General features: G+C 54.0%; 1 protein-coding gene across 3 annotated transcripts in view; it reads left to right on the top strand.

The window, feature by feature from the left end:
- Positions 1 to 12,683: 12,683 nt before the first annotated feature.
- Positions 12,684 to 24,103, top strand: part of Slc29a3 (solute carrier family 29 member 3) — a 33,857-nt gene continuing 22,437 nt past the window's right edge. Inside the window, exons 1-3 of one of the 3 annotated variants that reach the window (XM_047551881.1) lie at positions 12,771 to 12,821; positions 14,592 to 14,734; positions 16,036 to 16,307. In XM_047551881.1, the coding sequence (XP_047407837.1) occupies positions 14,698 to 14,734; positions 16,036 to 16,307 (309 nt within the window). In that variant the 5' untranslated portion in view covers positions 12,771 to 12,821; positions 14,592 to 14,697. Of the gene's footprint in view, positions 12,822 to 14,591; positions 14,735 to 16,035; positions 16,308 to 22,409; positions 22,885 to 24,103 lie in introns of those variants that run through there. The other 2 variants (XM_047551882.1, XM_047551883.1) reach the window with 2 other exon arrangements.

Consider the following 24,103-nt stretch of genomic DNA (forward strand, 5'->3'; position numbering starts at 1 on the left):
GAGGAAGGAAGGAAGGAAGGAAGGGAGGAAGGAAGGAAGGAAGGGAGGGAGGAAGGAAGGAAGGAAGGGAGGAAGGAAGGAAGGGAGGAAGGAAGGGAGGAAGGAAGGAAGGGAGGGAGGGAGGGAGGAAGAAAGGGAGGAAGGAAGGAAGGGAGGAAGGAAGGGAGGGAGGGAGGGAGGAAGGAAGGAAGGGAGGAAGGAAGGAGGAAGGAAGGAAGGGAAGAAGGAAGGGAGGAAGGAAGGGAGGGAGGAAGGGAGGGAGGAAGGAAAGGTAGGTCTCATTTTTGCTGAGACTCCTCCTGTCCACCTCGGAACTCCCCCACTCTGAGGCCCCAGCATAGGCCACAGAGACCCAGGACTGCCAGTGCCCAGCCTCCTGCTGGACCCCCGCCCCAGGAGCAGCCAAGCCCCCGGCCCACGGCGTGGTAAGGAGAAGCCCCACACAGCCCTCCCGGGAGAGCCAGCCTTCCTAGAACTGGGCCCAGGAGTCCAGGGTGACAGCTCCTGAGGGGACCCTGCTTCTGCCATAGCCCTGCCCCGCCGGGCCAGGAGGAGCTTGAGAAGAGGAGTTCCCAAGTCCTGACTTCTCAAGCTGTGAACTGGGGAGGGGAGGTGGGGTGAAGGGTCCATGCTTCCTGGCCAAGGGGTCACTCAGAAGTTCCATCAGTCACCTCCTGGGTCACACGACTCGGGGGCCACAGCCTGGAGGTGAGGCAGACGGGGGCCAAGGGGCTATGGCGGCTCAGAGGGGCCATAGCTGAGCCCTGCCTCCCGGAGGCTTTCTGGAAGAGACGACACCTTACACGTCGGATGGCTCCTCTGAGGTGTGGCTTCTCGGTGGCGTGATGTGTGGGACACTGAGGTGAAGTTCACAGCCACTGGTTCCCCCAGTACTAGGGACGGAACCCAGGGTGCTCCACCTTAGGGCTGCAACCCCAGGCCTTTTGATTTGGAGACAGTTGCTGAGGCCAGCCTCAAACTTGTGACCTTCCTGCCTCAGCCTCCTGAGTTGCTGGTATTACAGGGGTGGGCCACCCTGTGGGACTCAGCCACTTGCTTTTATAGAATTTCTTACTAAGAGAAGATGCCAATGGTCTTTTAGCAGGTGACAGGCTAGACCTCAAGGTTGCTACCTACACTCGTGTGTGTGTGTGTGTGTGTGTGTGTGTGTGTGTGTTAACCTGGGAACACTAGCCCAGGATTTGGGACTGTGTCAGGAGGTGACCGGGGAGGGTCAGGAGGTGAGCAGGGAGTACGAGCTATTCCAGCAGCCTCAGGGAGCTGGCCAGCCCGGTCACCGTGGATAGAATATGCCCAACCCGGTTCCTTGGCCTGAGGCTTCCCCCAGGCAGGGTCAGTGATTCCTGGAGAGTCCATCAGTATTTACCCGTCTAACCCCAGGAGGACACAGCACGTGGGACGTCAGGGGATACGTCAGGCTGGCCGGCCCTGAGCGGCTCCCGGTGGAATCAAAAGCCACGTCCCACAGCTGGCCCAGCACGACCGAGTGGGACCAGTGGAACGTGAAGAGGGCAGAGGATCCTTGCAGCCGCCCGGCCTGACAGACAGGTCTTCGTGCAGGCGAGGGTGGGGTGGGGCGGCTGCTCACAGGCAGAGTGGCAGAGGCCCACATGGGGACCGAGGCTGGTGGCATTAGAGAGTACAGGGTCGGGCAGGGCCCTGGGGAGGGCGGAGGGATATGCCACCAACTCGGTCACCTCAATGTGCTCCTGACATTGGGGTGGGCCCACGGAAACCAGGCCTCAGAACTTTGTCCATAGACCAAGGGTCGAGGCCAGCGTCTCCTGGGTTCCGGCTGCCGGTCCTGTGAACGAGAGGAGCCGCAGCATCAGCGCTAGGACAGATGTGTCGCCCAACTGCTCCTCAAGACACAAGCCTGTCTCCACAGGTCACAGGCACGGTCATAGGGCAATCGGATGCGACAGGGAGCGGTGGGGAGTGTGGCTAACGGGAGACGCCCAGGGCATGGGTTACTCTCGGAAGCTCAGTTCCCGCGGCTGCCAGGAAGGGCTGGTGCCAGGGCCGCTCCGTTCTTCTGCCTTTAGAAGTCAGGACTAGGGTGTGTACGTGAACTCATTTCACATGTCCTTGTTGGCACGATTGGTTTCTAAATACTGCACGGGCCAAACCAGACCCGCCTGGTTATGATCTGGAGGGAAGTGATGGTAAAGTTCTGAGGCAGGGGATTGTCTGGCCCAGAGCTGCCCTGGTTCAGGGGTTTGCTAGGAGGACACGGTCCTGAGCCGTGGGGAGTCCCACACCAAGGAAAGGATCAGCCAGCTGCAGCCATGCCTGCCCAGTCTCCATTGCCCTTGATGTTGACAGGCCTTTCTGGCCTCCTCCATATACTGTCCTTGATTTCTAGAGTCAACTACCACCACAGCTGGAGAAAGGAAGGACAGGGACTCTGCCGTCAGTCCCTGCTCCACACAACCCTGCTTCCATTAACCAGGGCTTTCCCACTGATGTTGGTGAAGAAAGACAGTAAATACCAAGAAAATAAGTAAAATATATACTGCATTATGCCAGGGGCCACTCAGCAGAGCATGCCTGCATAATCCCAGCTACTTAGGAGGCTGAGGTAGGAGGATTGCAAGTTTGTAAGTTTGTAAGTTGAAGGCCAACCTGGGTGACTTAACCAAACTCTGTCTCAAAATAAAAATAAAAAGGTTCAGGCAGGGTGGGGCACGCCTGTAATCCCAGCTGCTTGGGAGGCTGAGGTAGGAGGATCTTGAATTCAAAGTCAGCCTCAGCAATTTATGGAGGCTCTAAGCAACTCAGCGAGACCCTGCCTTCCCAGTCTGTAGAGAAAATATAAAAAAGGCTGGGGATATGGCTCAGTGGTAGAGCGCTCCTGGGTTCAATTCTCAGTACCACGAAAATAACAATAATCCAGCCGAGTTGTGAGGTAGGATAATTGGAGTCTGGGGAAGACTACCAAGACAGAGGTGTGAGGAACCAACCCTTCCGAGAGATGGGAAGCTCGGAGAAGTTCTCGTATTCTGCTATCCTGCCCTATAACAGGCTAATTTCTCATCACTCAGCATCAAATGGAAGGCAGCTCGGATGCTGAGACTCTAAGCAGAGGCTTTGACAGACCCGCCCAGGAGGAGGAGCCCTGATAAAGAAGCCAGGCCTCACCTGGGGTCTCACCTGGCCAACAGGAAGCAGGTTGTGGGGCCTAATAAGACTGAAACCCAGCATGCCCATCCCTCTCCCACCTCCCGCCAGAAGCTAAAGTCACTCTCTGTGCGGGAAGATCAGCGCCTCAGCAAGCGGTCATTTACGATGTCTGGCACTCAGTCAAATATTACTGGACATGCCACAGACAGAAAAATAACATCAAGCAACCGTGTGCAGACGTCTGTGTGAACCCTGGTTCTGTCATCTGGGTGACGCTTGAGGTCCGATATCTGGTGGACACAACCCAGATCTCCCCACCCACCAAGGAGAGGCTGATTCTGGATCTTTGACACTAGGGCCTGGATTGCAAACCCACACTGGACAGGAGGCCCTTGTTCTCACAGACAGCAAGTCCTCTTTCACACCAAGGTTAAGTCCTCACCACCTGGAGACCAGAGGCCCAGACTTGAACCTCACCCCCCCTGACATCTGATTTACTCTGAAAGTCTAGACCACTGGTTGGGCCTGGGAGCGTAGGAACCGGCAGACCCAGATCCCAGGAAGTAAAGGGTGAGTCCTTGTACCCACTGCAGGCCACAGGGTGGGACCTGCTGCCAACCTGAGGCAGCCAGGTAGCCTTTCTTCACTGGTTTGGCAGTAGTGCCAGCAAGGCTTCAGGCATGTCACTCAGAGTAGAAGGCATGAGTTAATTGAAAGGGCAGAAAAAGGGACAGGGGGACACTCTTAAGGAAGAAAGGGTCCTCTTAGAGAGGACAGCATGTCCCTCCTGCCCTCCAGATTTATTGGGGATCCCAAGGAAGTTTCCAGAAAGTTCCACCAGGTCCACCTCTTGACTTTTGACTGACAGCAGAATGACATCGGTCTTTCAAGTCCCCACGGCCAGGACAACTTTAGGTCACTTTGGTCCATGCTGACCCGTTCTAATGGAACTTATTCTTACAGATTTCACGGTGAGGGAGAATTCTCCTGTCTTCCCTGAGTTCTGGGAGTCGGCCTGTGTAAGGATCACACAAGTCCCCTCTCTCTGGGGCACCTCTCCTGCGGGACTGTGACATATCCCGTGGACTTTATCCAGGCAGGGCTGCAGGTCGGCTCTTTTGGGGAGAGAGCTTGTGGGGGTCAGCGCTGTGGGTGGGAAGAGAGGGAGAAGGAAGGCCACTCACACCTGGGAACTGCAGGGACCTGCGGAGAGGAAGCTGGGAGGAAACTGAGTCCCCTGTTTTGGTCTCAAGTTCCCGGCCCTGTAATTGCTTTACCACCCTTGGACTAGTCCTCAGCAAGCTTTCTTTGTGAGGGTCTGGATATTTTGGTGGCCAGGGGGATTGGGGGTTGTGACATGCTTCAGTGATAATGAAGGGTCCAGGCCACCTGGTAGGAGGTGACATGATCTTAATAGTTCCTCTTAAGGGAGGTGATTAGTTAAGGCTAGGAGAGGATGTGACATGCCAAGCCCCACCCCAAGGGGTGGCCTGTCAGATAAGGCCCCCGTGGTCCTCCATCACCCACATGCCCCTTCCCTGTGCCCATTCAGGGCTCACTAGCTCCCTAACACTCATGGGGACACAAATCCGCACACACAGGACACACAGCGTCCAGAGCCCACATAAGAGCTAAGAATATTTATCTTAACGAGCAGAGAAAGGGTGTCCAGGGTCCAGACAAATGGCCGACTTCTGGGTGAAAGAAAGGCTGCCTCCTGGAACACGCTCTTGACCCTTAGACCCTGAGGCCAGACCACATTCCAGCTGTGCCGGCCAGAGCTCCACTGGGACAATATGAAAGCAGCCACCAGGTGGCACCTAAAGTCAATGCAGTTAGGACCAGGTTCTCGAGAGATCCCAGATGCTGACCTTTGCACTGGGGTAGGGGGTGGGGTGCTTAACTGCCTTTTTCTCTTGTAGGAGGTGGAAGAATTGGCAGGGTCAGCACCAGGGCGCCCTCCTCTGGCCTGCAGAGGAATAACACAAAGACACAAAGGACAAAGGACAAGACACCTCCAAAGTACCAAAGAAGATAGCCACCAACCTAGAATTCTAGACCTGGAGAAAATGCCCTCTGAAGGCATTTCCAGACCAACAAACTGGAAGAACGTGTTGTTAAAAGACTGATATTAAAAATATATATATCGGGCTGGGGTTGCGACTCAGTGGTAGAGTGCTTGCCTGGCATGTGGGAGGCACTGGTTTCAATCCACAGCACCCACATAAAAATAAATAAATAGAATGAAGGTATTGTGTCCATCTACAACTAAAAAATATTTTTAAAAACTACCAATGGGAGTTGTCCAGACAGAGGATTCTCAGAGGAAGTAAGTGCAGGAAGGAATGAGGAGGGAAGGCAACTTTGAGGGAACAGAAATTAATGTGGGCTGTGGAAAAGAGAGAAGCCAACACCTCGTGAGTTTTAAATAATGCCAAATAAACTATTTGAGAATAGCAACACAAAAGTTGGGGTGAGGTAAGTGGAAGTAAAGTGTTCCCCTACATTACCTGGGAAAGTGGGAAACTTGCTCAGTGCTATTAGACTCTAGTAGATCATGTGTGGGTAAACATAACAATATTAAACAGGAAAATATGAAAAATGAAAAATTTTTTCAATTAATCAAATCCCTGCCCCATCCCAAAAAAAAAAAAAAAGAAAAGAAAAGAAAAGAAAGGAAAAAAAGGAATATGGACCATTTGTGCTAATGGGAAAACAACAACAACAACAACAACAACACTGGAGTTAAACTCAAATATTTATCTGTCTACTAATAATTGTATTAAATGTAAATGGTCAGGCTCAGTGGCATATGCCTATACTCCCAGCGTCTCAGGAGGCTGAGGCAGGAGGATTGTGAGTTCAAAGCCAACCTTAGAAAAAGGAGGCACTAAGTAACTCAGTGAGACCCTGTTTCTAAATAAAATACGAAATAGGGCTGGGCATGTGGCTCAGTGGTAGAGCGCTTGCCTAGCACATGTGAGGCACTGGGTTTGAGTCTCAGTACCACATATAAATAAAAAAATTAAATCAATAAATAAAAAGTTATAGAAATAAAAATTTCTATAACTGAAGTTTTTTAGAAATGTAAATGGACAAAAGACTCCAAGTAAAAGGTAAAGATTCAGAATGGACTAAAAGAAAAAACACTTGTAAGAAACACAGTTTACATATAAGGACATCTGATAAAATTAAAAGGATCTTAAAAAAAGTCATGGTAACACTATCCAAAATAAAGATAGTGTAACTAAATTGCAATTAGAAAAATAAACACTTGGGCAAAAATATATAAATTTATGACACTGACAGAGAATAAAAAGATCATGTGATCATGACAGGTTCCATCTTCCAAATACAATTGCAACAGTATCACCCTCTGACAGGCTCTTCTTCCCACTGATCTTCCTCATCATGAGGTGAAGTCCATTTGTTCCCCCTGGAACCCAGGAGGACCTCTATGACTCCTGGACCCACTGGGTCTTGCGGAAGAGACCTTGTGTGACTTCTAAGATCAGATCCTAAAAACTGCACGGATCTCTGCCCTGTGCCTTGGCGTACGCCTGTGATCCCAGTGACTCGGGAGGCTGAGGTCGGAGGATAGCAAGTTCAAGCAGCAACCCAGCAAGGGCCTGTCTCAGAATAAAAACATATAAAAGGCTGGGGTGTGGCTCAGTGGGAAAGTGCCTCTGGGTTCGCTCTCCAGTCCTAGGGAGGTGGGGGCGCCCAGGATCTCCTCCTCATTCTCTAGTGACACTCGCACTCAGAACCCATTACCATGGTGGGAGGAGGCCTGAGCGGCACACAGAAGCCACACGTTGTGGCCAATAATCCCAATTGAGGTTCCAGCCAACGGCAGTGTCACCCAGACACATGTAAGTGAGGAAGCTCAGGTGACCCCAGAACCCAGCCTTTGAGCTTCTGGGTGAGGCCTCAGACACCAAGGCAGAGACGAGACATCGCATCGTGTCCTGCCCGATCCCTGGCCACAGCATCCGCAGCATCATACGTGGTTCACACCAGCAGCTGCATTTCCGGCTCCTGGTTTTGAGCCACGGTGACCAGAATCGAGGAGCCGCTGGGGTGGGCGGGTGGTATTTGGCGTCTTGATCTGGGTGCTGGTGGCGATCACCTTGTGATCATCCATAAATCCACACAGATTCCCACGCAGAACGCCGCGATCCAAGGCAACCAAAGAAACAGTGAGAAGCATTCAATAGCGTTAAGTTAGAGCAAGAGTCCAGGTTCCGGAAGGCCCCTGAGCCGGTGGGAGGCTTCTGGAGCCCAGGAGAGGGGCAGCCTTAGCGAGAGTGGGCAGCTGCCCAGTCAAAACTAAAGAAGAGAGAAGCAGGGGTGGACGGAGGCAGAGTTGGTGCCGAGGAGTGGGACAACGGCTAACTGTGGCTCTGTCTTCTCTGTGAAGTAGGAGGCAGGAGGCCAGAGCATCTCGGGGGTCGGCAAGTAGAGGAGGAAGGTGTGTCCAGTTCTCATGGAGAGCAGGAGCCAGGACAGGGGACGGGCGTGGGGAGCTCACGGGGACCCCTGGAGGCCCATCGCTGTCTGGAAACTCTGAATTCCAGTAGAACCATTGGCCTGCTGGTGACTCCGGAAAGACACATTGGCCAGGGTGTGTCCCCCAGGGTGGTCCACAGTGCCACCAGGGGCCATGTGGTAAGAGCTTAGGTACTGCTGGGACTTCACTGACAAGATGACTGTGGGCTCTGAGCTGGCTCAGGATGGAAGGAAAGAGGTGCCTGGTGGGTGGAGGGGCCTCGGAAGGGCCAAGGGCTAGAGTTCCCAGGAGGTCTGGAACTTTCCTAAGGAGCTGTTTAACCAGCAAGCAGCAAAGAGAAGTGATTAGCGTCAGTGTGGGGGCTGAATTAGAATTGGTGATGTGGAAATTATGAGTGAGCAGTTATGGGTGATATGTTACCTCCCAGGACCTGTATATCCTGCTTGGGACCCAGGAACCCTGGAAAGAAAGACCCCAATGAACCAGTTCAGTCTGAGCATTGCAGTGACAGAAAAGTGCCACAAGATGGCAGCATCGACCAGCAAAACCAGATTCCCGGGCTGTCTTCCCCTAGGCTGGCTGCAGGCGGCGCTGGAGGCGCAGGGGATTCAAACCACCTGCACTGAGGATCCAAGTAAAACACGCAGGCTCCTCACGACTGTTTAAGTGCCTGCAGGTGAGCAGACTCCAGGTTGGGAAGGAGAGGGGAGCTGGCAGGGCTCCAGGCTTGGAGGAAGGGACCCAGACACTTCCAGGAGCCCCGTCTGGGTTCTGGAGGCAGAAATGCATCCATGTGAACCTTGATTCTGCTGCTTCCCAGCTGTGTGACTCTGAGAATGCCACTAACTTCTCTGAACCCCAATTTCCTCATAAAGAAAATGGGGCAGTCAACAGGGCCCACCATGTGGGGTCCTGAGATTCAGTGAGATGGTTCCCTGGGGGGCAGAGCTGTACCCCAAGTACAGGGGTAGAGAAGTTGGTATGCTAAGTCATTTTGAACTAAAGGATGTGGCTCCCAGTAGCTCAGGAGGATGAGGCAGGAGGATGACAAGTTCGAAGCCAGTCTCAGCAACCTAGTGAAGCCCTAAGGAATTTAGGGAGACCCTGTCTCTAAATAAAATATGAAAAAGGGCTGGGGGTGTGGCTCAGTGGTTGAGTACCCCTGGGTTCAATCCCTGGTACCAAAAAATAAAAAAATAAAGGGTGCCGGAAGGCCTGAGGAGCAGCTCAGAAGCAAGGTCCCTCTGATCCTTCTGTCCTCCTCTTTCCCACCACCCTGGGTCACAGAAACTAGAGCCCCTCCCTCCAAAGCCAGTCACAGCACTCTCTCCTTCTCTCTTGAAGGCCCTCTTAAAGGAAGGAACGCCGCAGACGTTGCAGGGCAGGGCTGGCCCTGAGCGTTGTTGTTGATCGGTGGTCTTTCTACACAGCGCGCCAGGCTTGTGGAGACTGAGCATGACAACAGACGGAGTTCCCGGGTCTCGCGGTCTTCTTTCCTAAAGGTCCCGTAAAACTTCAGTTAAATGAACCTGCTACACTTTCCCCTTGCTGATCTGTCATCTGATACAGAGTATCAGTGTGACCACTGGGCCGTCACATCACCATTCGGGTGGTTACAACAAGGCCCCTACAGCAGCCTCAAGCTCCCTGAAAGGGCACCAGTACTATTTACCGGGCACCTGCTCTGTGCCTCGCAGGCTATTAGGTTCACGTTATCCACCCTTCACAGACAGGAAACAGGTTGCCTTCCTAGGGACACCCAGGCGACACCCAAGCCCAGGGCCATCTGTTTACAAAGCCTGGTTCTCTCTACCAGGCCGGAGACCTCCTGAGTGGCCCTGCCTGGCCAGCCCCTGGTGTCACATTCACTGGCTCGCTGGGGGTTGGAGCAGGTCTTTCTGGATTAGCAAGATGGCTTCCGTCCAGCGCTCAGAACAGTTCAGGGCATTCCCAAATCAAGGAGAGACAGGACGATTGTTGAAGGCTGGGAATTATAAAACACCAGCGTAGTGGACAGTGCTTGGGACGGACGGACAGACGTTTCCTCTTCTTTCTCCCCTTCTTCTTTCCCTTCTCCTTCCTACTCCGTTTTCGTCTTCACACATGCTTGAGAATAAAGATGGCATCAGGCGGGGTGGTGAAATCCCAGCAGCTGGGGAGGCCGAGGCAGGAGGCAGGGGGCTCATCACAAGGCCAAAGTCAGTCTCAGCAACTTAGCCAGGGTCTAAACAACTTAGTGAGACTCTGTCTCAAAATAAAAAATAAACAGGGCTGGTGATGTGGCTCAGTGGTTAAGCACCCCTGGGTTCAATCCCCAGTATAAATAAAGATGGAGGGTGGGTGCCCAGCGATCCACCATTTACAAATCTTCGCCTGGCACTCTGACCACGCATGCGAGGGGTGGTTGTCACCAATACTACCAGCCACACAGTCCCGTGTTCTCCTGCTCCATGCTGGAGGCAGTGGGGGAGTCTTGCATCACAAGAGTGGCCACTCCGCTCTAGGCACCGATGGGGGTCTGAAAAGGCCACTGCAAATTGGGACTGCAGGAGACCAGACATGCTCTTTGGCGTATGATCTGGTTTTTTGGAGAAAACTACAGATTCAGGAATATTCAGGAATAAGAAGTGGTTTCCTGTAAGGGAAATTTATGCCTGTAGAGGAAATCTCCTTTGGAAGGGCTCCCTCTCTGCACTAAAGAGCCTGTCCGTGCCAGATCCTCAGAGTCCCTCCAGTCCCCTGAGGGGCCTCCCCCACTGCCTCTTCCTTTTGATGCGGCTGGAACCCAGGGCTGGCATCTGCCCGTCAAGTGCTCCACCACGGAGCCGCACCCCAGCCTTCCTGTTTGTGCTGATGCCATTGAAGCCTAAACCCAGAGCCACCATCTGGGACTGACTCACTTCTCTGAGCGTCTCCCAGTACCTGTCATTAAACTTCGGTGTGATTGTCTCTTGTCACTGTCTTTTGTTACAGGGTCCCCACTGTTAGGGTAGCTGGCGCAAATATCCACGAGAGACACAGCTCTGAGTTCGAGCAGAGGTCTATTGGCGGAAAAGGTCCGCCATGCTGCCTCTGCAAGGGCCCCACAATGCTCTACCATATAGTCATGTAAGTGGAGTAGTTAGGAATAACCCACCTGCTCCTGAAACACGGTCCCCTTCACCTTTTGAATATTGCTCTGAGGCTCATTTTTAAAAAGAATTTGTTTTCCTCTTCTCCCTCTCCCCCTCCCTAACCTGGGGGTGGGGAACAAGATTACCCGGAGTTATCTGCCAGAGGATCTAGGAAGTGAATATCTCCCCAACTAACAAGTGAATGTTAACACACCATCAGGGTATCCTGGGACCCCCTGTCAGGGCACACCTGGAATGTAGCCTTTGAAGAGCTCCTTTAAAATCCCCTGGTCCCTCCTGATGCAGAGAATCACAGCCTTTGGGATGGGAGTCCCCTGTGTTTCTCCTTTGCTAGCAAAGCAATGAAACTTCTTTTTGCTTTTTCTCAAAACTGTGTCCTCATTATTGAATTGACTTCGGGGACAAAGACCGAGTTTTCAGCTACAGTCCTGTGATTGTTAGTTGGCTTTGCTGTGGTTTCAGTAGTTAGAGACTCTTTGGGGGCGGGCCTAACGAGGTCATGCCTGGGTGGGCAGGTGCTGATTTTCAAAATAGAGTTACTTTGGCCTAAGGACCTGACACTCACAACAGTGAAGGGTAAAGAGGAAATTATTTTCTCTCCCCTTCAGGACTTATCAAAAGGGACCGATGTGGCCTCCCCAGGACAATCCCAGTTAAGGGTGCAGGTCCCCAGTCAGCCCCGAGACTGCCCGTAGTCTCCCCAGGTCCCCACCTCCCTGCCCTGGAATCCATCAGCTACAAAGTCTGCCTAGTAAAAATATTTCCAAAAGCTCAGTCCTTGTCCTGGGTGCCAATCCAATAATGAGGACACAGTTTTGAGAAAAAAGAAGTTATATTGCTTTGCTAGCAAAGGAGAAGCACCAGAGACTGTCCCAGAGGCTGTGATTCTGCTCCTCAAGGGGAACAGGGGGCTTTAAAAGAGGTGATTCAAAAGCCGCATTCCACAGTTCTCTGTTCACAATTGCTCTTCTGGTGCCATCCCTGAAGTCTGGATTACTTGTTCCTATGGTGGCTGTGCTCAAGGACAGGTAACTCTGCCTGGGATGGGGAAGAAAGGTAATCCTGTTTCCCCTGAGATTAGGAAGGGGGAGAGATTAAGAGGAGGGAGAGAGGAAGAGAAAAACGAGTCCTTTTAAAAATAAGTTGCAGTGGTCAGGCAGCAAGGGCTATATTGAAAGCATAAAGTGGACCCCTGTTAAAATCTGAGAGGCTGAGGCAGGAGGATTCCAAGTTCAAGACCAACCTCAGCAATTGAGCAAGCTCCTGTCTCAAAAAAAAAAAAAAAAAAAAAAAAAAAAAAGGACTGGAAGTGTGGCTCAGTGGTCAAGGGCCCCTGGGGTTCAAACCCTGTACCAAAAAAAAAACAAAAAAACAAAAACCCGAAAAACAAAAACCAGTCTTGTTAACTCAGGATAGCTCCCACGTGCCCTGCCTTCTTTGGAGCACTAACTAGGGTTGTCCAAATCTGTTTCCCAAGTCGCAATTCCCAAGACCTCCAAATAGTCAATTTAACTTGTGCAGCCTCTGAGTTTGGAATGCACACACTTGCGCCTGGTTACACCCAGCAGGCCAGAGCGTGAGGGTGGGACTTGCTGACTAGCACCAGCCATGCTTCAAGCTCTGGGTCTGCTGAAAACCTCTGCCTAGCTAGGGAGGCCAAGTTCAGTCTGGGGATGGGGCCCGCCCAGAGGTGGGAGAATCAGGGAAGGTTGGGGTCCTATGCTGGAGTGTGGGGGTGAGGTGAGCTCTCCCAGGTCCTGGACGCTAGGCCGGCTCCGCGGGCGTGACCAGTGCTTTGCCTCTGTCCGCCTCACTTTCTCTACCTGCGAAATGGGCACGGCGCTGAGTGGAGGGCGGGGCGCCCGGGGCGCAGGGCGGAGACAAAGCCCAAGAGCGAGTCTGCGAACCGGGAAGCGCCGGCGCCGGCGCCGGCGGGCGGGCGGGCGGGGCAGGAGGAGGAGCCGGGCCTGCGGCCCGCGGAGCCCGAGTCACAGTGGCCGTGCGGCCGGGAGGCGGCGGCGGCGGCGGCGACAGTAAGTGCGGCCGAGGCCGGGCAGCGACTGGGCCTGGCCGGACGAGCTCCTCTGGCCCCCGATTGCGCCCGCGTTCGCGCTCTCAGCCCGGCGCGCTCTGACCCCCGCGCGGCCCCTTTGGTCGGCGCGTTTCCCGGCTCTGCACTCTCCTCTCCTCTCTGTATTTCCATCTTCTCTCCCCCAGATTCTCACCCTCCTCCGCCCTGAGCCTGTACCTCACTGCCTGGGTACGGGGACCTGAGTGTGGACCAGGCAACCCAAAGGATCCAGAGGTGCCTGGCTCTGGGGGCCTGCCTGGGCTGGGGACCCACAGCCGCAAAGCTGTTCTGCCAGGGCCGCTGGGATGTGCTTCCCAACTAGCTGTCCAGCCCCTTGACCTGTTTCCCCAGGGAGGAAATCGAGTCCCACAGGCAAATCGACTTAGCCAGAGTCGGGAACCTTGGTGGTACCGCAGGACACCCAGGATTCCCAGCTCAGCAGCCTCAGACCCCATGTTTCTGCTGCTGGGTGCAGGGGCTGCCCCACCCCTGGCCCCCAGGGAGAGAGCAGGGCCAGCTCCTAACCTGAGGACCTTGGTGGTTTCCTTGCTTTTCGTTGTCTTTCTTTTTAAATCCCAAAACCAGCCGCTAGCTTTTATAAAGAGTAATAAGACCTTGCGCACTCCAGTGCCCTGGCCTGTGACCCAGGTTAGAGAAAATCCCTGCCTCCTTCAGAAGCTTGGTCAAGGCTGAATGGCCCTGGACAAATAGATGCTGAGCTGAGAAGGGGTGGGCCCAGTGTGGGCCTGAGCGACCCAACTGCTGGCCCCTTTCCAGTCTCTGGGTAGAACATCTGGTTGACGTCTATGGATTATAATGACTTTTTTTTTTTTCATCGCTGGGGATTGAACCCCAGGCCTTGCTCACGCTAGGCAAGTGCTCTACCACTGAGCCACATCCCCAGCCACTTTGCACCTTCTTTAACACCAATTTTAAGTGTGCGATAGTGTGAGCTTGTGTGCGTACAAGCACACCCTGGATGGGAGGGACTTGCTCAACCAGGGGAGAGCCAAATAGACTTGCTGACAGATGCCCGGTGCCTACTTTGGGCAGGCTGCCTGCTCCAGGGTACATTCTGCCCGGTAGGGGGTGCTATCCTGGCTGTGCACAGCCCCATCATTCGGTAGATGTTGATACTGTGCCCACGCGGGTCACTCCCTTTGCCTTGTTCCCAGTTCAACGGCTGCAAGGCCTTCAGGAAGGAGGTTTGAACTTGGAACTAGCAGACACAGGTTCACATTCCCTCCCACGGAAGCCCAGAAGTCTGGCCTGCTTGACATGTGACTTCACTATTGCCATCTGGTAGCTGTGTGACCTTGGGCAAGCTACTCAAACTTTCTGAGCCTCAGAACCCTCATCTGTGGAATGAGTCTTGGAGTAGGACCTAACATATTCAGCTGTTGGCGAGCTCACGTGCTAGCCATGACCTTGGCGTGTGTGAGCATAGGACTTAATTTTAGCTCTCAGGGGAATGCTTTCTCTTTGGAAGTAGGAAAAAGCAAGTCTTCAGAGCTTCCAGTTTTCCACGTGTAGAAGGGCAAAAAGGTCCGCCCTGCCTAATTCCAAGGGATGCCCTGAGATTCTCCCGAGATGTTGGATAAAGCTCTATGTCCATTTTGGGGCACGCTCCCAGCCAGCCAGGGCAGCAAGGTGGCCCTCTTGCTGGATCCATGCTCCTAAGTCAGGCTCAGCTACTCTGCAAGCCAAGTTTCCTCTCTGTATTGATTTACAGGGTGGAGAGGACGCTGCTGTGGAAAGGACCCCAGACTGAGTTATTCTCTGCGTTTTTTGTTTCCCATTTATCAAGCTACTACCACATCCTCAGTGCCAGCTAGAACATGGAAGTGGGATGCCACTTTGCAGCCAGCCAGACAGGTGACAAGCCCAGGATGCCAGGGAGGATGCTGCTGTTTGTTCAATAGCTGCTTCCTGGTGCCAGCCATTGCCAGCCAGTCACAGTTCAGGGCCACTGTAAAGAAGGCATCCCTGGCTTTGCACGTGGGAAGGCTCAGAGGCTGGTACCGTGCCCAAGGTGTTGTTTTTGGTACTACCACAGCTTGAGCATGGCTGTCTCCTGGCAGGATGTGTGAACAGAGTGCTACCCCAGGCAGGAGCTGGAATCCTCCACCCTGTCCCTTTTCCTAGTCTGTGACCGTCTGTGCTTTGGGCCCTTGTCCCCACAAATGAAATGAGGAGTGGACTATCAGGTTACACAGGCTTCTGAAGGCAGCTCTAGACATCCTGGTTTAGTTTTTTTCAACAATATATTATTTATGACTTTGTTTATTTTGCATCAGGGATTAAACCCAGGGCCCTTAACCACTGAACCACATCCCCAGCTCTTTTTTATATTTTATTTGGAGACAGGGTCTCTCCAAGTTGTCAGAACCTCGCTAAGTTGCTGAGTCTGGCTCAGAACTCTATCCTCCTGCCTCAGCTTCCCGAGCTGCTGGGATTCTAGGCGTGCACCACCACAGCCGGCTCAGATGACTTTGTTTTTATTTATAGTTTAAATTTATTTTTGAACAGTCAATAAAGTCACATAGTTTAAAGTTCAAAGGGCACAAAAAATGAATAAGAGTGAAGTCCTCCCTCCCTGTCCATCTCCCTCTGCAGAGACAGCTGCTATTTGAAGTTTCGTTCCCTTTCTTCTGGAAACATCCCATGCATGCACAAATGCCTAGGTGTGTGCATTATTTTGCACACACCTTTTTATACAAATTGTATATCCTACATGCTCTCCCGCTCCTTGCTGTTTGGGCATAAAGTTGAAAAGAGTTTAGAGAACATTCTTTGTCCATCCAGGGTCCCAACTCCTTTTCTGATGCTGCATAGAAACTAGAATGTCATTAGCCCAGCCTGCCAGTCCAGCGTGCTTGTCATGGGCCCCACTCTACCGCAGTGTTTGACACCTGGCCTTGCCTGCTGCCTGTGTCCTCGCGTGTGGTCAGGGTGACCCCCGAGGTCATTTACAGTTCTGACACCCTGTCCTTCTCCAAGTCTGATTGTCTGATTTTCCTCTTTCTCAATCCTTTAACATGAAGCTCTCCAGCCGAGCTCCGGGGGCCTTGAGCCCCAGCACAGGGATGTAATTGTTTTGCAGGGTGGGCAGGCCCCCACCTGTGCCCAGCCTCCATGTCGGCTCACGGACCCTGTGTCCTTCCCTGCTCCAACAGTGACCATTGGCTCAGAGGACGCCGAGTGTCACAGCTCCAACTCCACATACAGACCTGTGACCAGCTCGCTCGGGGCTGACCCTGAGGCGCTGCCCGGCTTGCAGAGGCCTGAGGACCGCTTTAACGCCGCCTACATTATCTTCTTCTGCCTGGGCATCGGCAGTCTGCTGCCATGGAACTTCTTTGTCACTGCCAAGGAGTACTGGGCATTCAAATTGCGCAACTGCTCCAGCCCAGCCACAGGGAAGGACCCCAAGGACGCCGACATCCTGGTAAGGAGGAGGCTGTCCCTGAGCCTGGGGCGCCGGGCCTGGGTGCGCCTTTGCAGGGCCATCTGCAGCATGCTGGGTGCGTGGATGTGGCTGTGGACGCTGTGTGGAATGTAGGGGGACAAATTGCAATCAGTGCTGACCTGGTTGCGTGGCGCTTCAAGCTTCACGTGGCGGGGAAGATGGAGATGGATGAGACACAATTCCTGCGTTGGGTTTGCTTCCTCTTTAACTTGGGACGCGGAGGCTGTGATGACTCTGTCCAGTGTAGTCTGGTAAACCCAAGAATCCAAAGTCCATGCCTCTGGGAGTTTGAAGGTGTGGATCGAATAGCATTAAGTTCAGCGGTGAGTTACAGAAAATTCCCGAAGAGAGGTGGTTAAAACAAGGCGGAATGTCATTTTTCTCTCATATTGAAGTCTGGGGTTGCGGGTGCAGCCTAAGACTTGTGTGTTGTTCTGTGGTGTCGAATCCAGTTGTCTGACCGTGTGTAGCGCTCATGTCCAAGGTTACCTCGTGGTCCAAGAAGGATACTGGAGCTCCAGTTGTCACATTAATAGGAAGGAAGATGACAAGAAGGAATGCATGCTGCTTGTAAGAGCACTTCCTGAAAATCACATTGCTTCTGTTTACACTGCGTTGGGCTGAACTCTTGCCACGTGATCACACTTGCTGCAGTGGGGGCTGGAAACTATCGTCTTATTTTTTTTACTTGTTTGGGTTTTTTGTTGCTGGGACTTGAACCTGGGGTCTTGGCTTATGCTAAGCACAGGTTCTACCGTGGAGCTACACTCTGAGCTATGAAATGTCTTTAAATGTAGATTCATCCCAGAAAATCATGTCTCCATGGAAATGGCAGTTTGGTAGTTAGTTAGCAAAGACAGGGTCTCATAGCCCAATCTCTGTCCCATTAAAACAGTGGCACAGACTGGGTGGGTTATGAAGAAAGTAGGATTATTTTGGTTCATGGCTCTGGAGGTCCAGAGCGGAGAGGCTGCATCTCCTGTGGCCTTGCTGGCAGAGGTGGGGCAGGGCATCACTCAGCGAGAGACAGGGAGCATGAGTGTGTGTCAGTCTGGTCTCTTAAAAAGCCACCAATTAGATGGAGATTCACTCTAATGCTTACCTAGTCCTCCTTATCTCTCAGAGGTGTCCTCTCTACATACCGTATTCTAATTAAGTTTCCACCCTCTTAATACCTCATATTGGGGGTTACATTTCATCACAGCAGCCTTGGGAGACACTCAAAAGGCTGCATTTAAAAGACTGTATTTCAGGGCGGGGTGTAGGTCAGTGGTAAAGCATGTGCTTAGTATACTTGAGGCCCTGGGTTCCATCGCAGCACCAAAAACAAAACAAAACAAAAAATAACTACATTTCCCAGCCTCCATTGCAGCAGGCATGGTCATGTGACTGAGTTCTGGCAATGCAGTGTGAATAGAAGCAATGAGGACTGTATCTACAAGCCTTGGGGACAAGAAGTCTGGGACCCAAGGGAGAGATTGCTGTCACCAGGGTGGATCTGAGGAGACACTGCAGGTGGAATGAACAGCTGGGCCAAGGCAGACCAAGAGAAAGTTCACAGGTGTGAGGAGCCATATGGCGTCGGGGTTAGCTGTGCAGGGTGTGCGGCAGGGGCCACGTGGCCCAGGCCTGAGCCTCAAGGTGAGGTGTCTGAATTGTTTGATTGACAGTGGCACTGAGCCCCTCCCTCCCAACCCAGGACTGCACACTATGCCCGTGGTTTTTCAGGGTTGGTGGGGGTGCAGATCAGCAGGGGAGGAGTGTTAAAGAAAAAAATGACTGACACTTGCTGAAACAGTGAGAACACTTCCAATAGGGGACAGAGATGGGACTTGACTCTGACAAGGACAGGTGTATTTATAGCCAAGGAGCAGAGGGAGGGGTCAGTGGATGGAAGATGACTAAGAGGGGACTTCACGGGTAGGGGATGTTTGCTCAAATGCGTGGGTGGAGAAGCAAGCGAAGCAGGCTCTGAAGGCGTGGGGGTGTGGCATGGCGTGGCTGTGCCTCTCCTCCAGGGCAGCCCTCAGGGACAGGAGGGTACACCGGCAGAGCCAGCCCTGCCCCTCACCCTGCCCAGGAGGTGGCTCCCCGCTCCTTCTCTGAAAGCACCTTCGAATCCTTGTCCTAACACCAGAACCTTCCCCAGCTTTGTGGGCGTGAATGTGACACGTTGAAAGGGCATCTCTCCGCCTCTCAGGGCCTGAGTGCAGCTGCTGCTCACCTGGATCACCAGGGAGCGTTTCACAAAATACCAGTGGCCCAGCCCGGGGATCCTGCTTGAATTCATCTGAGCTGTGGTATTTTCCAAGCGTTCACTCACCCACCCGGCCCCTCCACTCCCCATGGCTCTGACTCCCGGGGGACATCTTCTGTGAACCTAAGACTTCAACAGTGGGTCTGAGCCTGTTTGTGCAGCTGAAGACCCCCCGGCAAGGGAGCGGGTGGCGTGCAGCTTCATTCCTGGTGTGGTCCTGAGACCAGAGGCTCAGGGGGCTTGTGGGTAATGCAGCCTCCAGCCCCACCCAAGACCCAGAGTCAGGACCCACTTGTTTCTAAGACTCCCAGGTGACTGGCAGGTACTCTGACTTTTGAGTAGCACTGGCCAGATAGTGGCCCTCGGTCTGAGTCCGACACCTTGTTTTCCTGGTGTGTAAAAGAACCATATGTTCAGGTGCAGTGGTGCATGCCTGCAATCCCAGAGGCTGTGGAGACTGAGGTAGGAGGATTGCAAGTTCAAAGCCAGCCTCAGCAATTTAGGGAGGCTCTGAATCACTCAGTGAGACCCATCTCTAAAGGAAATACAAAAAAGGGCTGGGGATGTTGGCTTAGTGGTTAAGCGCTCCTGGGTTCAATCCCTGGTTTAAAAAAAAAAAAAAAAAAAAAAAAACCAGATGTTAGGGTCATGTGGAATAAGCCCATTCCTGGGTGTTAGGACAGGCCTGGCCACTCTCCCAGGTGCTGTGTAAACATGGTTTGTGCAAGTCCCCCGGGGCTGGGGCCCACACTTCTGAGCTGCACGTGGCCCAGGTGCATCTCCACGGGTGTCAGCTTAGCCGAGTGCTTTATGATCCTCATATTTACTGGGGACTCCCGCGTCCCAGCCTTCCGCTGACCTCAGTAGATGATGCAGCCCGCTGAGCTTCCTCCAAAGGTTCGCTGCCTGTCTTGCCACCCCTACCCCTGGGCGCAGGCTGCTGTGGGAGGGTGAGCGAACGCAGGGGTCTCTGGGAGGAGTGCGGGCTCTTGGCAGAGAGAGGCGCTCCCGGGCCGTCCCTTCCAGCTGCAGGCACTTAGCATTCCAGCCCTGCTAGATGCTTTATTGCCTGTTTCCAGGCGCTGGCAGGTGCGGATGGAGTACCTGTGGCTGCCCCGAGCTCCTGGCTCTTGGCATCAGAGATGAGAGACCTGTCACCCCTCGATTCATGGGCCGGGGCTGGGAACAGGCGTGCTGGGGTGTCTGCGTTTTCTGGGCTATTTTTCTTTGCCTCATTCCTCATTCCTGCCTCCGCCTCATGGTGCTTCCCCCACCTTTTCCCAATTTCCCTGCAAGAGGCGGCTGGTCTGCCCAGTGTCCTGAGGGCCAGTTTGGGGGAAAGGGATGGGGGAAGTCAGCTGGATCTGCCTCTAGCTACCACCTGCAGCTCCATCAGCTCAGGGTCTCCATGGTTTTTGGTAATTTCAATATTTTGCTGGGATGGATAGCATTTGTTGGGGAGTTGACCCCGTAGGAATGTGTGAACAGAAGCCCCCACCTCAATGATGTCCCTTTCAAGGTCACCTCCTGTGGCAAGCTCACTTCCTGCCGCCTGGAACAGTTCGGGGATGGTTTAGAGAACATGCTGCTTGCCGGCTCTCTGTTCTCTGTTCTCTGGAATGAGAACCACAAATAAACCCGGCGCAGGCCTGTTGGCCCAGGGCCAAAAACCAGGGCATGAGCGCAGAAGGGTTGATAGGAGAAGATGGTGTGAGACAAGCTGCAGCAGCCGCCGTGTTGGGGGCCCACCGTGCTGGCGGGGGTGCGACACAGATTTCCTCTTGGTAACCCAGCAGGGCAGGTCCTAGTAATCCACCCCATACACACACCTTTTTTTTTGTCGGTACTGGCCATTGGACCCTGGGTGCTCTACCTCAGAGCTACCTCCCCAGCCCTTTTTATTTTATTTTGAGACAGGGTCTCCCTAACTTACCCAGGCTGGACTAGAACTGGTGATCGTCCTGCCTCAGCCTCCCGAGTCGCTGGGATTCCAGGTGGGCAGTGCCATGCCTGGCTAGCATTCCATTTTTTAAAAAATAATTTATTTAGTTTGATTCATTGTAAATGAATGGGGTGAAACTTATTTCTTGGTTGTACAGAGTAGAGCCCTACCATTTGTGTAATCATACATGTACACGGGGTAATGATGTTTGTCTCAATCTGTTATCTTTCCTTTCCCCGACCCCTCCCACCCTGGCAATCCATTTTTTAAGAGCCAAATTCCAAAGGTATGTGCTGGGTGAAATATCCCCTCACCCATCGAGACGCATTAAGGCGGGGTGTCGCAGGAGCCGCGGGAGCCGCGGGGTTGGGGTTGGGGGCTGTCACCACAGGAAAGGAGATGGCAGGGATGGTCGGGGGCAAGATGGGGTGGGGGGACTCCAGGCTTCCTGCCACAGGGTGTGGGTGGCAGCCGCCAGGTGCAGTGGGCAGCACCCCGTCCCCCACCAGACGCCCAGTCCGGGCTGCTCTAGACCATTTTTTAAAATCAGAAGCAAAAGCAAGTCATGTTTTTCATTCCCTCGTCCACTCTCTGACCACCTGCAGATCCAGCCGACATGCCAGGCCCAATAACTACACCTGTGACGGCTTCTTCTTCTGTTTTTGGCTCTCGCCACATCCTGCAGAGGCAGGGACGGGCCTGCTTGACAGCCTGAGGGTCCTGCCTTTGGTGGCCTCTGGCTCTAGCTCTCTTGATTTCCTCCCCCTTGATCACACCCCTCCCCCACCTACGTGCCCCGGGGCCCTCCAGGGCCATCGATCTCTCCTTCTCTGCCTTCGATTTGGTGTCTTTCTGCAGGTGTCCTTAGAATCCAGAGGCGATTTCCCCCACACATTAGAAGATGGCCTGGCCCTGGGAGTTCCAGTGTCTTTTTAATGTGATTGATCATCACGAGCAGCTGGAGAGCAGAACCCAGATGAGAGTCTGTGTCGGAGATGCCTCGGGGGCGGCCCTTCACTAAGGGCAGCCGTGGTCTAGGGAGGGGCCTGCGGGATGGCGGGGCTTGTTGCGGGGGCTCTGCTGGGTCTCTGCGTGTGCGGTGGGTGTGGGCGTGTGTGTCTGCAGCAGCCTGTGGCCCTGGCCCACGCTTACCTGCCAAGAGGATTCCCTCTGGGCAGGGGAAACCCATTGCTGGAGGAGGAGGAAGTGCCCGCCGCAGCCGGCCAAGGCCCCTCCTCCCCCTCCCCCTCCTCCCCCTCCCCTCCCCCTCCCCCTCCTCCCCCCCTCCTCCTGAGGGTTCTCCTGGGTTTCCTCCTGTGGAGGACAGCTGGAGCACCCCGACCACTTCCGGATCACCCCCACGTGGCAAGCACAGCCCTGGCGTCTGTGACGCTGCTCCAGGGCCTCTGGGGCTGCAGAAACGGCCTGGTCAGACCCGGGCTGTGGGTGGTGGGTGGGGAGTTTTCTCAGCCTTCTTCCTTCTTTCCCTGGTCATGTGGCAGAAATCAGGCTGCAGAAGAGGAAGGAGGACAGGCCATCTGGATATCAGCAGTAACGGAGCCTTGGGTCTCGCATCCTGCGGGGGCTCAGGGTCACCCGTGTGGACTTCCCAGGCCCTGGTGTCTCTGACCCTTCCCTCTGTCTGTCTGTGAGCCCTTCCTCTGCCCCTCTGAGGACACAGGGGGAATAGGAGCGTGGCAGTCAGAGAAGCCACTTGTCCCTTGTTGGGTGGCTTCAACAGCAAAGGGGGTCTGAGGTTGGTGGCAGTGCTACTCTTGTCCTCTCCCCTGCAGGGTGGGGAGACCCCGGGACTCAGGAGAGCTGGGGACTCAGGAGAGCCGGGGACTCAGGAGAGCTGGGGACTCAGGAGAGCCGGGGACTCAGGAGAGCCGGGGACTCAGGAGAGCTGGCATTCACTCCTGACTGCCCTCCACACTCGCTGGTGTCTGGGCCAGCAGTCTGGTCTGCCAAGGGCCAGGGGACAAATGTTTTAGGCTTTGGGGACTCACGGTGGCAGCTGCTCAGCTCTGCCCTTTCGTAGCGAAAGGTGCCTTGACAGCATGTGACCCTGTGGGTGTGACAGAGTCCCGGTACTTACAGCAAAGGTGGGGGCCGGATTTGACCCGGGGACAGGCCTTTGCCCACCTCTGACTGGTTTCTCTTACGGATGGTCCCCACACTGGTGAGCCCCGGTCGGTCACAGAGGTGCTGCCCGGCTTGATTTCTCTTTGTGACCTTTATCACGCCTGACGGATCGTCTGTTAGTTTTCACCCACATTTGCCGCGGTTCCCTGGACTACATGAGAGGTTCCACAAAGGCAGGATCCGAGCTGAGTCCCGCGTGCCCAGAATACCCAGTGAGTGCAGAAAGTTTTGTGGTAGGGTGACTCCATCCTGAGTGTTGCCCAGGGCTCTCTGGTGCCGGTGCCGGTGCCCGTACTGGGCTGGAGGCGAGACGGGGTGGTGGGAGTACTGTGTGCCTCGCCCGTGTCTGGGGTGGCGCCTGGCATGGACTGCTCCTCCCCGCCCCGTCCACAGCACACCCTGCTGCAAGAGCCCATCAAGCCGGAACTTTTGGCGTTATCCCTTCTTCCCTCGGTCCTTCCACCCCCACGTGCAGTCCTTCAGCAAATCCTGTCAATTGAACTTCAGAAATATCTCAAATCCCTCTCTTTCTCCCTCCATAGTCAGCCTCAGCCTCAGCCTCAGCCTCAGCCTCTCTGACCACACCGCCTCGCTTGGTGGAACCTCCCATCGATTCTCCACGGAGCTGTGGCAGTGAGCTGCTAAATAGAGAGGCCTTACACTGTGCTAGACACGGGGGCCCACGCTCTGGGGACAGAGGGCTGGATTTGAGCTGTGTAACTTTGGGCAAGTTGCCTGACCTCTCTGAGCTTTGGTTTTTTCATCTGGAACACAAATCTTCCCTTGAAGGGGTGCATTGAACCCTTCGATATGTAGAGAACTCAGGACAGCAGTCTGGGGGCCTCAGTGGATGTGCCAGGACCGAGCTTCTTAACTGTTAGAATCCTGCAGTGGCTTCCCACTTAGAATAAAATCCAAATTCCATGACAGCGGGACACCCGGGCCTGCCCGGCCCAGACTCGGTGCCTCGGCACCTCTCTCCCTGTCCTGTCCTGTTCAAGCTGTCACCCCTGTGGCGCTTGAACACAGCACGCTTGTTCACTGTGTGAATACACCAGTGGCTGCTGAGCAGCCCTGTGACAGCTTTTCCCGTCCTTCCCACTCCTTCCTGTCACTCCATGGGTGACTCTTTTGTGCTCAGCACTGACGGTACCTGTTGGCCATTCCGGAACCTTCCAGTGCTCCCTGCTACCTTCTGATACAAAAGCCCCTTTTCCATCTGCCACCCAAGACCCTGCTTAGCCTCCCCTCTCGGCCTCCTGCCCCATCCCTCTGGGAGTGGAGGGAAGCTCTAGGACTTCCTGGTGGCTGCCACAGCGAAGTATCACAACCGGGAGGCTGGAAACAGGCCCTGCTGCTTCTAGCCTCCGGGGCTCCCGTGGCAGCGTCTCGCCAGCCTCTTCCTCCTTTCTTCCCTGGTCGTCTGTGTGC

Source organism: Sciurus carolinensis, chromosome 5 (assembly GCF_902686445.1).
Source record: "Sciurus carolinensis chromosome 5, mSciCar1.2, whole genome shotgun sequence".
NCBI classification, from domain to species: Eukaryota; Metazoa; Chordata; class Mammalia; order Rodentia; family Sciuridae; genus Sciurus; species Sciurus carolinensis.